Below are 18,599 nucleotides of genomic sequence, written 5' to 3'. Positions count from 1 at the left end.
AGCAGTTGACAGTCTAGTCTACATTTTTACGGTGTTGTAACTTGTACAATCATCCGATCTTAAAACTTTGGACTCGTTATTTTTTGCAAATTGTGAAATTTATTCACGCGAAGTGGTTTAGATCTAGAGTTAGTGCAATGGCTGCCGACAAAAAAGTGTTTAGATTATCAGAAGTAAAGTCTCACAATGACGCTAAATCGACATATTTGATAATTCACAACAAAGTTTATGATGTAACCAAATTCCTTGAAGAGGTACGTTTAACTTTAAAGTTTAACGTTAGTACGTTACTGTAATACTAATACTCATACTCATACTGTAACTGAGAGTGCGACTACTACAGTACTAGACTAGGGAGTCTAGTGACTACAATCACAATGTCACAATGTGACTTGACTGTCTGATTGCCTAGCCTATATTCTCATAATACTGCCTATAGGCAGGCTATTTTTCTATATTAATATTAATTAGATTTAGATTTTAGATCTATATATATAGAAATAAAGACTATCTTAATCTAGATTCTCTATCTATATCTTATCTACTAGATAGAATATAGACTCTAGATCTAGTATATTTATATAGAATAGTATAGTAGTATAGTCAATATAGTCTAGATTATAGAGACTAGATACTAAAGTTTACTAAAGATTAGATAGTATACTAGAGATCTATTAGTATTCTATATAGATCTAGATCTATAATAATATTAATATTATATTATTATAATAATTATAATCTATAAATCTATACTAGATCTAATGATCTATATATATTATACTGTAACTATAATACTTATTTAGATCTAGATTATTCTAGATCTATATCTAGACTAGTTATTATACTGTAACTGTTAATGTTATAGAATTATAGACTAAATAATAGACATGAATCATGATCTAGAATCTGTCCCAATCTGATTTGACTGATAATTGATGTTATAAATTAAGACTATCTAAATTTTAATATATTAGTAATATACTGATCTAGATTCTATAGATCTATCTAGCTAGATCTAGATCTAGTATATAATAATTATAGATATAGATACTTAGAAACATTTAGATCTAATAAATTAGACTGTAAATTCCTGACTTATAAAAAAAATCAACTTGGTTCTTTGAGATTTTGTTTTTAGGTTAGGCATGTAATACGTCTCTTCCCTCAACAGTACTAAAAGCGAATCTAATCAATTTTATCGCTTCATACTTACAAGGCTGCTAGGCTTAGTTATGGCCTTGTCCATAGCTATGGTACAGTAATAACAGTGTATATATATTAAAGATAATATATATAATATATTTATATGTGATATCTAAAAACATTAGAATAACCAACTTGAGAGAAAAAAAAAGTAACATTTTTATCTACACCCCTCCCTTTCCCAAAAAGTAAATAGATCATGTGTCTGGCTGATAACCACAGATTCTAACAAACTGGTCAGTTTTAGTCTAGCCTAGGCCAGACAACCAAGCAATAGTGTTGTGTGTTGAGAGGTCAGGTGAGAAACTACACACTACCATGGTTATTAAAGCATTTAAATCTACACATCTTTTTTTCTTTGCTTAAAGATCTAGATCTATTTCTTTTACTCTATGGTTTTTCGTTATACAGTATGTCAATAAATTAAATTAATAGGTTTGTGTGACGTCACATAGAAACCCTGTGAAATCTGATATATATTGGATGGCTGCCTGGTCGTGCGGTTTGCACGCTGGACTGTCGTTCGGACTTATCAATGGTCCCGGGTTCAAACCCTGCCCGCTCCCATCCCCCGCCGTCCTGCGGGAGGTTTGGACTAGGAAGTAATTATCTTCAACTCTGAAGGAACATCCGAAATAAGTAAAACATTTTACAAAACAAAACATATAGACTCTAGATCTTGAAAATGTGTTTTTAATCTCTGTCTGGAAAATTTTGTTTTGGGAATTTGAGATCTGTCTACTTTATTACATATAGAACTTAATTCCAAAATGAGACTACTAAGTTTTGTGGAACATTCAAGATCTTTTTGAATCGGGTCAAGAGTGCTACTCACATGGAAGTTATTTTGGGTGCATAATAGTAAATAATGCTAAAAAAAACAAAAAAACTTTGAGGGACTGGATTGCACATTGTAGTTCAGGCTGTTTGAATCGACATTAATTTTATTCAGTGCTTTTTCTTTCCGTTATTTTCTTTTTTAGATTTGTAGTAGAGATTTCAGTTTATTAGACACAATTGAGTTTTTTTTTTATGTATGTATAATAGACAGGTCTAGTTCAAACTTTCCAACCAAACTAAATGGCCATGAGATATCCTGCATATATCCTGCATTTGTGTTTATTGATTTAAATAGAATTATTTTTATAGTATTGTTGAACACTTATCATATATGAAAACTACTTAGTGTCACAGTGTGATTCTTTTTTTCTTTTAATATATATGTTACAGGGAAGAGAGGATCTAGTGATCTCTGTATTAGTTTTTCTCAATAAATACTGTCAGATATAGGTTAAAAGGCGATTGTGAAACATGAGCATTAATTATCATGCTAAGTGGTGTGACAGCTGTTTGTGGAAGAAGTAATAGGAATAGAACTGAAGGTTGGATTAAGAGGACATATACACTTTTAAATTAAAACTTGTGTGAGTTTCAAAGCCAGGAAACACCTCCATCAGGTTTACAAACATACAAGCTCATCTTAAAGTAAAATTTACCTGTATAAACAAAAAAAAATGCAATATTTCAGTGTTTTCAGTGAATTTAAAGCAAAAATAGTATTTGAAAATATAAATTAAAATAATAAGGGTGTTATAAAAGAAAATAGCTTACACAGACTTATCATTATGCAACAGAAAATTAAAAAAAACAATTGTCAACATAATAAGTACAAGTTTTTTTGTTTTTTTTTTAAGAAATACAAAATTTAGCAGCATTTTCCACATCATTAATTTATGTAAACTTGTAAAATATAACTCATATTTTACATTTTTGATAATACTTTTCATTTTTCTGTCAAATTATTTACATGCAATGTTTAGTAAATTTATTTTTAATGTTTGAATATTCTCAACTAGAACAACTTATAATATAATGGGCAAAGAAAAAGGGTATTTTTTAGTAATCAGTGTTACTAGAGTGTGTTACAGTTATTGCCCTCTATGCCATGATGTGGTGCAATGGAAGCCATGCATTACACAATGGCCTTCACATAGGCCTATCTCATATTACCAGTGCTAAAATGTAGGCTAAAGTTTTATTTTGTTTAGATTTGTGTCATAAGAGATTTAGAAATAAAAAGACTAATTACTAACAGGTTAAACTCGTTGTTACATATATTGAAATTTTAATAAGCATTTAAAAAACAAACAAATGATATGTGCCCTAGTTATGCTGGAGGTGAACACAGTCTGTTCAAATCAAATCTACCAGACATATTCTAAGGAATTGATTGTATACAAAATCTTTTGTTGCACTGAATTTGAGTAACACTAAATTTGATGACTCTAAAAGCAGTGTGACATATTTGTAACTGTGTGCACCCATAAAGGCATGTTATATTTTTTCTTAATATCGGTATTTATTTTCTTTGTTTTTATCTTTCTATATTCTTAGCATCCAGGTGGAGAGGAAGTATTATTGGAGCAAGCAGGTTAGTTTTTATTATTTTTTAAACATAGTTTAATATACTTACATTGCTATTACTCTGTTAAATATTTTCACACACTTATTAAAAAATAGAAAAAGCATGATCCTCTTGACATATATCTGCGAAGTTTAGAGTTAGTGGTTATGAAGCAAAAAGAATAGTGAAAAACTAGAGTACAGTTGTGGTCATTGCTAGGGCTTTACAGAATGTGAAAAGTGCTTAGTTATTCCTAGTGTATGGCAAAAAAAAAAGAAGTGGGTAAAATTTCATATTTATCATCCCTACATGAGAGAATTAGTGAAAGGTGTGTGAATAAATAAGACAGTCATGATGTACTGCATATAGAGGCTACTCAGTGTGTAGGAACTAACCAGCTGTGTATGTTTAGGAGCCTGATTAAAATAAGGGTCAATATTTTTTGTTTTGAGCAAGACTGAAACATTGGGCTTATATTTTAGAAAATAAATATGCAGGTCACCAAAGAGAAAAATTTCAGAGGATGAAGAATGATGTATTCATCTAGAAAAGTCTTTTTGGAAGACTATACTATAAGGGAAAATAAGGCAAAGTATCAGGTTATTGTTTGTTAGTCATTTGGATCAGGTCATTGTTCGTTAGTCATTTGGATCAGGTCAATATTTGTTAGTCATTTGGTTTGTAATTGTTCAGTGTGCTTTTTTAAAAATTCATAGTTAAGTTATTTCATAAAATCAGTGGTTTGAATTTGAAGATATTAAACTCTAAGAGAAGTGTATTCAACTCTGAATTTCTTCAGTGTGTTAATATAGAGGCATCTCCGAACTTGCATTTTTTTTATTACTTAGCTTTTTTTCAATGGTACGGTCTGCATCCCCCCTTCCCAACCACCACCATTCAATTTTCACCCCATATATCCTAACATATGTTCTTTGTCCTCATAATGAAATTTTTAAATTTATTTGATATTTATATTTAAACCTCCACTCTTGCAAAACATTCTTACTTGCAGGGTTCGTAGCCACCGTGGAAACCTGGAAAACACCTTGAATTTCATATTAAATTCAAGGCCTTGAAAAAGCCTTGAATTTCGTAAAAAACGGTGTAAAAACCTTGAATATTAAAACTGGACCTTGAGTTCTTTCCCTCCCCCGATACCTGGTGTTTATTTTCGTTTTTTTTTCCCGGTTACATTGAGCTGACCAGTGACGACGCGTCTACACCGCCTTTCACCCACTTGTGAAGGGCGACCTCGTGATTGAAAACGACATTGGCTCAAGCAAGCATTTCACTTAGCACTATTTTCCTTTCACTGTTAGGCCTACTACTGAAGACGCGCTAGATCTAGTCTGTAGTGACTATTGTCTATAACTAGAGCAATTAGCAGCCTAATGTGAAGGCTACACCCCTCCGGGCCCTCCCTCGCCAAAAATCTTCTTCTTGTAACAGTAAGAGTGACTTCGCGTGGAAAGTCCGTATATCATCTTATCTTTGTGTCTTTCTGAGTATTTTATTAGATTTTGTATTTGGAGATTATGATTCAGTGTTTGAGTATAATTGCTACCGGTACTTTACTTTTGAGTCTTCTCACGATCCATCCTTCTCATCTAGCTAGAAATAGTATCTAGATTTAGATCTAAGTTAGATCTAGTGAAGATAATTCGCGCTTAACCTGAAAACTCCGTGAATTTTAGTTAATTTAAGGATCTAGATCCAGTTACATCTAATGTCTAGATTGCTCTAGAATCACGCTAGATTCTAGATTTACGCTAAATCACTAGAATCTAGTGAAGATAATTCTCTCACAGCCGTTAAAAGTCCGCGAAGTTTAGTGACATTGAGTTAGAATCTATAGAGTCTAAATCTACGATAGATTCAGTGAAGATAATTCGCACACAGCCGTGAAAAGTCCGCCAATTTAGTGACTTAATTAGATCTAGACTGTAGAAGCAGTGACAGCCGTGAAAAGTCCGCGAATTTAGTGACTTAGATCTAGACTCTAGATTTACGGTAGATTCAGTGAAAATAATTCGCACACAGCCGTGAAAAGTCCGCGAATTTTAGAGACTAGATTTACGGTGATTCAGTGAAGATAATTCGAAAAAAGTCCCCGAATTTAGTGACTTAGACTTAGATCTAGACTTAATTTACGCTAATCCAATAGAATAGAGTGAAGATAATTCTCTCACAGCTGTGAAAAGTCCGCGAATTTAGTGACTTAAATTAGAGTCTAGATCTACTGTAGATTTAACGAAAATATTTCGCACACAGCTGTAGAAAAGCCCGTAGGGTTATTTTGGTTGTAATTTACTTAAAACTGATGGAAAGCAAGTCAACTGGTATAGTTTGATTTGATTTGATTTTTTATTTGAGGCACATCGGCACAATTTAGGCCATGTCGTGCCTGCAGTTCCTTAAGGACTACTCTCTCTCTAAACAACAAGGGCCAGATTCTATACAGTCATATAATTAAAATCAAGGTCTATTCACAGTTAAAATAGTAAAGGTAGTAAAAATTTAAATATTTGGTAAAAATCTAATGTAAATAGTGCATGTTCACAAATTCAGAAATCAGATCTTCGTAGATAGCCCCATTTCCCGAATAAAGCCCAGTACCTTCCCAGGGTCGACATTATTAAATAGTGTTTTTAGATTAGTGGCTCTAAAATATTTCGCCCTGACATCCTGGTATCTGGGGCAATCAACGAGGATATGTTCCACGGTGAGGCGAGAGTCACAGTACTCGCAAAGTGGGGGCTCCTCTCTCTTCAGTACAAAAGAGTGCGTGATGTAGGTGTGGCCAATCCTAAGTCTGGACATGGTCGTGCTACCACGCCTTGTCAGACCCTTAGATGTGGGAACTGGTATAGTAAGAATGAAATATTATTTTTACAAATCTATGTCAATTTAAGAAAATTTCCAACTTCAGATTGCGACAGTTTTAGCTGAATTACATCTCATATTTTAAAAAAGTTATTCTTCTGTAGTGCAAGCTTGTGTGTGTTTTCTAATGTATTAAAAAGTTGCATTTAAATGCTTAGGAACACTAGAGATGAATTTTTTTTTTTTTTTTTTTTTTTTTTTTTTGAGGTATGATTTCAATTTATCAGCATACATTTTAATGTGGGTTTTTAAATTGAATATTTATATATATATATATTGTTCTTTTTACATATTTATGTCATATGTATGTAAATATATATACATATATATTGCTTGCTATGGTGCGATGCATACGTTGAAAATCTAAAACTCAACCTTGAAAACCTGGAAAATCATTCATGAAATTGGCTATGAACCCTGTACTTGGCCTTTTGGTTGTTGTTAATATGAATAAAATAACTGCTTGTTTCGTCCGATGTTACAGTCCTACTATGCTATTCACAATCTAGTCTTATGCACTTACATATATATATAAATAATATATATATATATATATATAATAAAATTTCTTTGGATATCATCATTAGTAGTTGTAGACTGAGCTCATCTGATTGTGACTGTTGTGAGAGCTTGTCTAGGAAATGTTTTCAAATGTTTCATTGCATATTTCTTTGTCAAGGTGGAGATGCAACAGAAGCTTTTGAAGATGTTGGTCACTCAACAGATGCCAGAACACTAATGAATGATTATCTAGTTGGTGACTTACATCCTGTAAGCAATATTTATTTTATTAATGTATTGCTAGTAGATTGCTTTTACTAATTATATACCATGTGATAGTGTTTGACTGTAGGAGACAAGGCAAAACCTTTTCTTTTTATTTAAAATTATAATTAAAATAGCATACATTTTTTGATGAGTTGTTTCAAAAGAGGCATCTTTATATAATAATTTAGTATTTATGTAAGCAAATCTAGATGCAAACAAGTAATTTAGTATTTATGTAAGCAAATCTAGATGCAAACAAGTAATTTAGTATTGATGTAAGCAAATCAGATGCAAACAAGTGCTTTTACTCATCTCACTTGTCTTTTAATCCAACCTTTTCGTAAAGTGTGTTAAAATAAGTAACTGAAACAAAAACTTACGTAAAAACACATTTTAAATACAGAACTGACTGCTCATCACAAATATTATAATCTTATTTCTTCATAACAGGATGACAGATCTAAGAAAACATATGCTGTAAGTCTTTTTTTTTTTTCTCCTTTTCTATTGTTATGTTAACTAAATTGTTAACCAATGAGCTTAAAGGTAAATGAATGTTGCACTTTAAAAAAATGTTAAAAGCAATAATTGTCATCTTTATTTTCCAATTTCATGATTTCATAAAGTCTTTAAAAAAATTAAAGTAGACTTACTAGACTTAGCATGGTTCATATCTTTAAAAGAAATAAGAAAAGAACCTAAGCTATTAAATGTTGATATATCCTTCAAAATTAGATTACAAAAGAAATAACGGAATTTGAGGGGGAAAAATGTATTTGCACTACCAGACTAGAAACTAGAAATGCAAAGTTTAAATTACTAAGCATAAAGGCCATGAATGGAAAAAGATTCATTTGTCAAGTACAGAAAAATGGTAATGAATATATTTTCATAAATTTTCTCTTTTTTTTTTTCTTTCTCTTCAGACAAATACCGGTCCAACAGCTACAGATTCACCATCATCAGGGTAAACTTGAGTTTTTTTTTTCTGTGCCTTCATAATGTTGAGTAGCTTGACAGTACCACATTCAAATTATAGACATGTTTTTTTTTTCAATAACTGTTTTTACAATGTAGTGCAAACAGTAGTAGACTGGTGTAAATCATGCTTTTATGATGACAAGGCTGATTTATTTATTTCATCCTCACAGTCATTAACTCTTTCTCTTCATAATTATTTTCCACATTCCAATGGAATTATCCATTTGGCTCCTATGTATTTCACTACCTTAATATGATCAAAGTTCATTAACTTTTTGTTTATCAGAAAATGTTATATTTTGTATAGAATTAGAGGGTAATACTCATCCTTTTTATATAAAAGAAATTGATATTTATAAAGCCAAAATAGAATTTTATTTAGCTTGATACATTTTAAAAATAAAAAACTTACTTTGTAGAAGTCTCTTTAAAACTAGATGTAGGGAATATTTTTTTCATACAAATTGAACTAAAATAATTTTTTTGTGATAGTTATTTATATTTTCACAAAACTTAATATATAACATATAAAACATAGAATGTATAACATATAAAACATAGACATTAATTGTCTTGAGCTCACTATCCCATGTCTTTATCATGTGGAACATTGATATTCAAAAGTAGAGCTTTTTGTATCCCCCACGCTTTAAAAACATTGCTTTTGGTAAAAACACATTGAAAAGGAAATGAAAAGGGAAACTTCAAGATTAAATTATAAACAATTAGAAACATTTTGTGAGGAGACAAAACAAAACAACTGACTTCTTAAGCATCAAGGATAATATCATCAATTTGGCTCAAAGAATGGGTCATATTAGTGATGGTATTGTTGATTAGGAGAGATAGAGTTAATTTAATGCAAAGTGAGCTATGATCACTTTTATTTAGACAAAAATACTTAAGATAAACATCAAGAACATTCAATCATGTTTAGTTATTTCAACAATGTATGATAGTCTCAATTACTTGTCACAATGTATGATAGTCTCAATTACTTGTAACAATGTATGATAGTCTCAATTACTTGTAACTGTAAAATATATTGACCTAAGTGACATGAGAGAAAATGTCAACTTTTTTTTTTGTTCATTATTATTTGTACTTAGAGGCCAAAAACCTACTTTAAATTGATTTTTGTTAAAATAACTTGGGAAAAACATATGTATGCAGGGATAAACCAGTCCTTCAAATAATAATCAAAACACTTGAATTTGCAACCAATCCTTAAAATTATACAAACGTTACATATTTCGAAAATACAATAGTTATTTAACAGGATATTAAATCATTATTCAGAAGTTGCAATTTACTTTGTTAATTAACAAGTAAATATTTTGTTTAGATTTAAATTGAATATGAAGTATTGTTATTCTGTCTAATGTTCTTTTGTTTCTTTACATTTACTGAAATGACATTTATAAAGTCATTTCAATTTTCTTGCATTGAAACATAATTCCTAAACCTATTGGGCAATGAATATTTTTGTGATTTCTTAGCCACCAGTACATCAAGGTTTTATTTATTTGGAGCTGATATTTAGTAAGAGTAGTATTACCTCAAAATATTAGTAGTATTACCTCAAAATATTAGTAGTATTTAATAACTAACGTATGTTTGTAGTTAAGAAGGCAAAGTAAATTGCTGACTTATAATTAAAAAAAAAATGATGGCTAAGACAGGCGCATAGATTCTATCAAAATCTGTGGGAAGGTAGAATGTTGCTTACTAAATTCATGTTGCACCCTTTCTTGAAATGTTGATTGGTACATTCTAGACCATCGAGTTTTATCTGAAGTCATTTGCGTCACCTTTTAAGTATTTTATCTAAAGGCACATATGTGTTGGTCATCCTGTAGGTTTGAAATGATGAAGCCCCCTTAGGCATTCACAATCAATACCGTGGGGGGGGGGGGTAATTAAGAGATTACAAAAAGTAGGTCTAATCTCTTAGATGTCAAGGTCAATGAGTTGGTGATGATAACACATTTTAATTTGAAAATATTTCAATCTATTTTTTTTTAAATTGTTGAGTTTTTGTTAGCCTAGCTGACTTAATGTTATCCTATAAAATTAATTATTTTTCTAAATCAGTGTTATCAAGCAATCACCAATATATGAGATAAAACATTCACATAACTTGGTATGCAATTTTCCCAGTAGAAATATACAGCAATTAAATGAAACAGAAAAGTCAAAACTTTTTTTTACAAAAAAAAATATTGATTTTTTTTTTTTTCATCTTTAAAACTCTAAATAAAGAACATTATTTAGATGAAAAATAAGTGGTAGTGCTCACATACAATATGATACAATGATTATAACAGATTTAAATATTCCAATTTCAGATCATCTTGGACTGGATGGCTCTTACCTGTTGGAGTTGCTTTAGCAGCTGCATTTGCTTATCGTTACATTGTTTCTTCGTCAGCTTGAGACTGACTTGACAATAGCCTTGTTACCATGTCACCATGATGTACACACATTTTAATGTCCACTTTTCCACAGAATATAATAATTATCATTTTATTAATTGATTTTTTTATTCCTTCTTTTTAAATCTTTTATTGTCAAAATGGATTGTTAGGTCTGGTAAATTGTATTCAGAATTTTAGTTTGTTGTTATTGTTATTATTTTTTTTTCTTTTTTTTTTAATCAGTAAATTTCATTGTATTTTTAACAAATAATTTATGAATTGTTGAACTGTATACATATTTTGTTATTTGTGATCCAGGTTTCTATCTAGAGAAATAAGTCTTTTAGTTTATGTTGGCTCAGCTTCATTAGAGATTTTTTTTTTTTACATTTTCAGGAAGCTAATTTAGTTGTACAAGACATAATAGAGACCAAACAATATTTAAAAAAAGGAGGGGGGGGGGGAATTGAAAATGTAATGAAGTGAAATGAATTGTATCAACTAAGTTCCATTGTTGGCTTTGTGACTCTGGCATGACTTGCAATAATTAGTCATTAATCTAGCTATCCATAATATTGTGCCACTAATTGTTGATGCATATGAGAGGAAGGGTGGCATAATTGCTTTGTGATTGAATAGCTGCAGTGCATATACAAAACTGGGTGGACAGATGTCTTTCATGGTTGGAGACATTGTGCTTATAATGCTGACTTGACCAGTCAAAAGTTACTCTCTCCCTATGTTAGGGTTCGTCAACATTACCTTTCACTTTCATAGTACACAGCTTGAGCCGGATTTCATTATTAAAGTTCTGTTGATAATATGTACCTTGGCATTCTATTGATCATCAAGTAGATTTGTCACATAAAATATTCATTTAGGTTGAATGACTCCAGTTGTATGAATGCTTCTTTCAGTTTTGTTATTCTTAGAAACATAAAAAAAAAATGAAACTTATGAATGTAATTTTTAGCCAAGTTATTTCACAATGCAATAACAAAATTTAAGAAGGCTGGATGAGTTTTGGCATCAGTTTTTTCAAGAAATGTTAACTTTTGATGTTTTTCATAACCTATACAGTAGCTATATTGTCCAGTAGTAAATTAGTAAACTAGATATACAAGCCAGTATATAATGGCTAGCCAAAAATCATGGGCTAAATCGCGAAACAAATACCATTCATTCATACATTTAATGCGCTAATTGTAATGTACAAAATATTATGAGTTGTAAACCAAATGTATCTTATGGTACAGGATGCAAAAAGTATATGATAAAGATTTTAAAAAAATTAATAAACACCTGTTTAAATATTTCAATACTGTATTGTCTTAGAGAAAAGTTGAACTGCCAATTTTGCATTTTTGTTTGTATTCTGTAGTTTTTACTCCCCAAAAGGCTACTTTCACCAACCTAAATTATTTCCATCATAAATAAAGCTATTGTCTCATAATGGTTTTGGAATTGTCAGTATTTCCTTTTGCGGTTACAGGAATACAAGGTTAACTGATAGAACAATAGATTTTTCAATATAGGGGTTATATTTATTGTTATTTATTTATATTGTATACTATTATTCTAGTGAAACATCAAATTATTCAAAAGGTGCATTCATTTACATGTGTACATTTATGTGTAATCCAAACAAAATGTCTTCATTAATAACACACAAAATACAAATTGGTCCAAATGTAAATGCATAATGAAATAAAGAATAAAAAAAAGACTCCAATTGAAAGTTCAACAAATAATTTACTCAATAGCCAATGCATTATAAATATAGAAGTGCATATATACATGTGAAAGTGAATAATTATATAAATACTTTCCATCTCGGTCATTCGTAAGTAATTGTAATTGACACAATAGGTAACATTTGCATCAGGTCAGTACCAGGTAGTACACAATTGGGTTACAACTGAGATTTTATTAGTGCAAATACGGTACCTTGCTTGTAGAGGTCATTTAATACATATATTGTTAACTTCATTAACATTATCAAAAATAAAATAATGACATCAGAAAATATTTTTAATACACAATTTACACTTCTTACGCTATACCGAATGTACACTGCAGTGATAACTTTCTGTCAAATAGTTCCTGATACATAACTGCATTTTTTATATAAAATTGCGTTTGAAAAGAATTTCATTATTTGAACGTAAGGAGTCTCCTACATTTTACAAAAGTCAAAGAAAAAGTTGCTTCAGGACTGATCAAATATGACAAAATTTCTGTTCATACAGATCTGCTTGTTTCATGGACGAAAGCTTAACTCTGGCATTGCACATTCCAAACAAGAACCTCGGCCAAGATACAACTCGTGTGCTCCACAGGCTGAAGCAGAAATAAAAGACGAGTAATACATTTCAATACAGACATGAGTGTACTCGAGTACCGGTAATTATTTATGATACAAATGGCTATATGTGTACAAGCTGTAGACGCAGAATGTTTTGTGTACATCGTATGCGCAGAAGTCGAACAAAAAACAACAGTGCAGACACAATGGAACTGGCTCTGTTTTTATCAAACTTAATGAGCTCTGTGTCAGGGTGGAATGTTTTAGATGTCATTTGCCCACTTCCCATTATCGGATCAAGAAGTCGATGACAACTCATGAAACGATAAAAATAGATACTTAATTAATCGTGATTAATTCATTTTGTTTTATATAGAAAATGTATTTAGCTAAGAGTAGACAAGCCTTGTGTAGAGAATAAGGTTCGCTAAAAATTTGAAACTAACAATAGACTATAAAACTATTTTTATAGGCCTAAGTTCTTGAATAGCTCAGTGGCTATAATTACGTCGGTTTACCATCATAGAGGCTTGAGATGTCTGCAACTCAAACACCATTTAAAAAAAAAAAAAAGCAGCACGAAAACCTCCAATCCTCCCTCCCAACTGGTCCATAAAAATAATTGGAACAGCGCACTGAGCATGATGTAAGACTGAAAGTTGCTAAAACAAAAACAATACAAAATTTTTCCTTCGCGCAAATTTATTATTGCTAGTCTAGATCTATTAAAAAGAATAGATGATTAATTTAAGATCTTTCGTATATTTTTTTAAAGTATTTTTTTTCTTTTCATATGTAGGCCTAGTTTCTGAAATATGTTTTTTTTTTAATGTAAAATTCTAAACACCTTCTGTCAAGTCTGGCTATATTTATCTGGTACCCATCAATGCTTATACTACCTAAAGCTGATTAACGTCCATCTTAGTCTATTAGATCTAGTCAAAAAGTAGCCTACTGAAACCACAAATGACAAGCTCAGTTTTATCGGGTAGCAGTGGCGTAGCTAGTGTGGGTGGAGGAGGGGGGGCAATTTGAAAATCCCCCCAGGCCCCAATTTGAGGAGGGGCCCCAAATAAGTTTTTTTACATTAAATATTACGCAAAATGGAGCCCCCCCCCAAATGATGGCTAATTCCTAGCTACGCCCCTGCAGGGTAGCCAATGGAACTCCTTTGTATAATGTAGGCCCATATGATGAAAGACGGGGACTCCCAAAACGTTTTCGACTCGAGGCACATAGAAATTTCCGACACGTTTCATGGCCCGTATCGCCAGAAGAAATTGTCAAGCCCAATGGAACCGAACTTCTGGGCTCCGTTGTAGACTGAAGTTTCAAAGGGTCAGATAGCATCACATCAGGTGTAGTAATGACCCGCCGGCCCAATGGAGCCGAGCTTCAGCTACTCCATAGAAGATTGTGTGAAGTTTCGAAAAGCCAGATAGCACCACTTCACGGGTCGTAAATGACCCGCGGGCAGTAATATGTGCATCACTGAAGCATTTTGTTATGACCACAATCCTTTTTCACCTTCGACCCTAATTATTTGAAAGTGTCCACCAGTTATTGTTCCAGACTTTACACATTGTGTTTTTTGCGACTATCTCCATGCCACCATTTAGCTGCAGCATTAAAGTCGTTACCTTTGACATTCTGATACCGGTATGAAAGATTTATTTGCTACTCCTTACACTGAACTCCTTGGTTACTTTCTTCTTAGGCTGGGGGGGGGGGGGACGGTTACGTTTATCGTTCGGCTTTTTCCCCCGCTCTGTTGAAATACAGGTATAGGCCTACATTGTTGGTTCAAAAGACCAAATAACGTACAGATGCTTCAAAGACATTTTGTAGGCTACATAAGATAGTGGTCATAATTGCAAATTTATCAACACTACCAAAAAAGTAATAACTTTTCAGTGAAAAAAAATGAATTTAATTTTCAATAATTCTGTTAGCAGTTCAGATCTATTTACCTAAAGCATATAAGCCGGAAATTGTAGGCCTATCGTTTGGTTTAATCTAAACTTTGTTGCTGGCAAAATCCGCTAAATAGATCTACATCTATTGTCATTTGGCACCTCGACACATTGCTTTTATACATTACCCCCCCCCCCCCCCAAAGAAAAAGGGAAGTCAAATACAGTTAGAGCTGGTTTGGAAGTGAAAAATCCTCGAATTCTTAATATGACTCAATTCGCTAAAAGGCTTTGCATGCAGCATGCACTTATTAGACAAATGACATGAGGTAATGGTTTAGATTATGTTACACACTGGGCCTGTGGTGGTTGTACATACTAGAAACGCCCATAATATCCAAGTCCTGAAGACGCCTTGCCTAGATGTTTGATTACGTTTGTCGACGTTGCAGCGAATATCTACTGGAGACCACATAACGACGAGAGAGGACAAGCGACGTCCAAGGAGGTGGAATGGTGAAGCGCACTCGACGTTCTTGATGTAGCTGTAAGGCATCAGCTTGCCGGTAAAGAAATCGGCAGACTTCATTTTCAGAAGTAGGTTGGCCATTTCGCATCCACAGTGGATAGGATTGCCCCGGAAGTCCAAGAACAGACCTTCAACTTCAGACACCGCGATGAGATCGTCTAGGGTCAGCCGCGTTATTTTATTATAGCTAACGTTCAAGGTGAGCTGACTGCCGGGGTTGAAGTGGGAAGGAAGCTTGACCTCGGTCATATTATTCCTCGATAAATCCATGTAGGTCAGCTTCGGGAAATATTTTCTGAAGTCTACTAGCTCCACAGGCATTTCGCTGATTCCAGATCTAGAGAAATTGAGCACTTTTATTTCTGGATAGAAATTAGTGCGGACCAAAATTTTAAAATAATTGACAATCATTAGAGTTGGGTAGCTCTCTTCAAGAACTCTAAGCCGCGAAAAATTGCATTTATGGACATTGATTTCCCCCAGCTTTGACAACATGTTCTCAACGCTAGTGGACGTAGAAGTTGCATTCTCTAGGGATAACCGGTGTATGAATGTACGATGTGATTGAGAGTTACTCCCTCTTGCATTGAATTCTGCTTCTTTGAAACCAGGGATCCTTGAAAAGTTGAAGTTTTTGAAAATATTGACACTGCTTTGAGGTTTGAGATCCCTGGGGTCCACAATATCGCTGACATTGCTGTTGACCATATACTCAATTGTATTAGAATGACCGCAGTCGTAATCTTTTGTGATGCTAGACAAATTGTTTAAAACAAAGTTAAAACTAAAAGATTCACTTAGCCAATTGGAGTTTCTGATTTCCAAAACTCTCAGGCCGGTTTTCATGTGCGAAAACAAAGGATTCCATAAATCTGCGTACTTGTCGGTAAGTATGCAGTTGTTTATGGACACTCCCACCACCCCCGGGGCTTTCATGGGCCACGGGAGAGAAATTTTAGAACCCGTGCTGCACTCCACGTAGAGAAATACAGAAACATTGTTCAGCGTTCGGTTTAAATGATCCCTTAGCACGGAGAAGCGCCAACCGACAGAGCTTGAAGACACCAAACACTTCAGATGCACGACTTTGTCTTGCTCTTTGAATTCCAGCAAATAACTTTTCAGGATGTCGGAATTTTCGTCAGCCTGGCAGATGTTTTCCCATTCTGGCGGTACAGCATTCTTCTTGATTATAGCGGCAGACGTTAAGCTTTGAGACACCATAAAGATGACAACTGTCATTAATGTTACGTGTGTGATAAGAAACATTTTTTATCAGTGATAGATCACTTTTAAGATGACAGAGGAAAAAATCTGAAACCAGAAAAAACATTTTAAATATACTTTAAAAAAACAAAGCTTATATTAATTGTAATTGTATCAATTAGTTTGGATCATCCGTGTATTTAGACCAATCATCGACCTAAACATAATAAATCTGTGCAATTTGAAATATTTTTATCAATTGCATTTGCTTAGGTTTTAGCTTTCTCAATGCACTATGATCCTATCATTTGTCTGGACCAGTTTTGAAAGGGGAAAGGAAGAAGGGGCTATCTTGGTGAATGTTTACATGATTGTTTTTTTTTAAATGCATAAAAAATGTTCATTAAGGGCTCAGGTGTCCACAAAGGGGAATAATTCAACTAATATGAACACATCTGTCACGTATTATTTATTTCCCTTGTTCAAGAAACAAAAAAAAAGTTAATTAAATAACTTGTTTTCTTCTTCTTTTTTTTTTTTTTTATTGATGCTTGTGTTGTGAGGTAAAAGAAATAATTGTGCAAATTTTCAGCTTAATCCGAGATTGGGTGTGGGAGAAATGATGTGTACAAACTTTTTACCTTTACTTTGTAAAAAGGATTGATAAAAAACTTTATTTAAAACTGGGGAGTGCGATGCCGAGTGGCAAGAACATCTTGGCTACCTGTAAGGGGGACCAGTTTGAGTCGAGTTGTGTTTGCTGAGCGCGTAAAGTCTGCATGAAAACATTTTCCCACATACCTCTACCTCCCAAACGTCCACACAAGAGATTGGACCACAGGGCGATGGGCATTCTATAGTATGATAGATGTGATTTACAAAAAGCAAAAACAAAAAACATTATTTTTCAAAGAATTTTTTTTTTCTTCAAAAAATAAATAAATAAATTGTATTGACGTTGATAATCAAACAACGTTAAAGTCGATACCCCTACTAATGTGTCGTATCGATAAGAAGAAAATAGATACTGTCAAACATTTTTCTAGTTTAGTTTGTTAATTATTAATCAAATTCTGTTTTTAAAAAAGTTAAGTTTCAGACCTTGCGATCTATAGGGCAGATGATTTAAAAGTCATCTGTTTCTTTGGCCCACGGTTAATGAGGATGTCATGTGGCCAGCACAACTTTCCCCAACTAATGTTAGTTAGCCTTAGAAGCTGGGTGGACTCTGAGGCGCCCAAGGATCCTGAAATTAAAAATCATAGTCTTCACTACGATTCGAACCCAGGATCTGGTTCGAAAGCCAAGCGCATTACCGCTCAGCCACCACGCCTTCGCATCCCTAATATGTATGACAATTTGTTTTTCCTATTTGAAAGTTTTCATGCAGTTAATCGTAACTTCATGAAATAAGATGGCCTTCTAAATAAAACAACAACAACAGAAAGACACAATGAAGGTTGAAACGATAGGCCTACACTTGATGCAATAAGAAAACTAGAGGCTAACTTGTAATGTTTAATTACCTTTCTATTTACAATCCAGATAACACACTGTAAGTAAGTTAACGTAGCAATGACATAACAAAATTTACTCTGGATGCGCTACATTACCCAGCATACATCAGCTGAACACTCAATACTAAGTCCTTTTATCACGTGGTAAATGAACAGAGCTGAATTAAATATCAACGTCAGTTCTTTCCCTTTTATATCCAATATCCATGCTACAATTTTCGCACGTGTTAGCTCCCGTAAAGTCCTCGCCCCCCCCCCTCCTCCCGAAATCTATCTAAACAGTTTCTCCATCCCGACCACTCCACCTCAATACCTCGCCCTTTTTTTGTTTCGCTCTTTTTCCTCAATAAACTGTCAGATTGCGGGAAATAGACATTCCATCAAGGATGTAGATATTTACGCAATCCCCACACACGTCTCGCGTCACGGTGTGAAAGCCACGGGTCCAGACGTAAGGTTGACCTGTGGAGTAC

General features: G+C 33.1%; 2 protein-coding genes across 3 annotated transcripts; one reads left to right on the top strand and one right to left on the bottom strand.

Moving 5' to 3' along the window:
- On the top strand, positions 1 to 12,109 carry LOC106071659 (cytochrome b5-like). The gene is made up of 6 exons (XM_056035305.1): positions 1 to 254; positions 3,598 to 3,634; positions 7,170 to 7,261; positions 7,709 to 7,735; positions 8,185 to 8,225; positions 10,588 to 12,109. The coding sequence occupies exons 1-6, from the start codon at positions 138 to 140 to the stop codon at positions 10,673 to 10,675; spliced, it is 402 nt and encodes a 133-aa protein (XP_055891280.1). The 5' UTR covers positions 1 to 137; the 3' UTR covers positions 10,676 to 12,109.
- On the bottom strand, positions 10,777 to 18,330 carry LOC106071658 (uncharacterized). Of its 2 annotated transcripts, none has more exons than XM_013231816.2 (2): positions 18,136 to 18,330; positions 10,777 to 16,717 (listed from the first exon to the last, which is right to left on the bottom strand). In XM_013231816.2, exon 2 carries the CDS (start codon positions 16,670 to 16,672, stop codon positions 15,212 to 15,214), a length of 1,461 nt encoding a protein of 486 aa, XP_013087270.2. In that variant the 5' UTR covers positions 16,673 to 16,717; positions 18,136 to 18,330; the 3' UTR covers positions 10,777 to 15,211. The 2 variants fall into 2 exon arrangements, with proteins under 2 accessions (XP_013087270.2, XP_013087271.2); XM_013231817.2 differs by having other exon boundaries at positions 18,204 to 18,329.
- Positions 18,331 to 18,599: the final 269 nt, after the last annotated feature.

This window comes from Biomphalaria glabrata, chromosome 7 (assembly GCF_947242115.1).
Source record: "Biomphalaria glabrata chromosome 7, xgBioGlab47.1, whole genome shotgun sequence".
In the NCBI taxonomy this organism is placed as follows: Eukaryota; Metazoa; Mollusca; class Gastropoda; family Planorbidae; genus Biomphalaria; species Biomphalaria glabrata.
The sequence above is the reverse complement of the archived record's forward strand: the minus strand, read 5'-3'. Positions and strand labels throughout refer to the sequence as shown.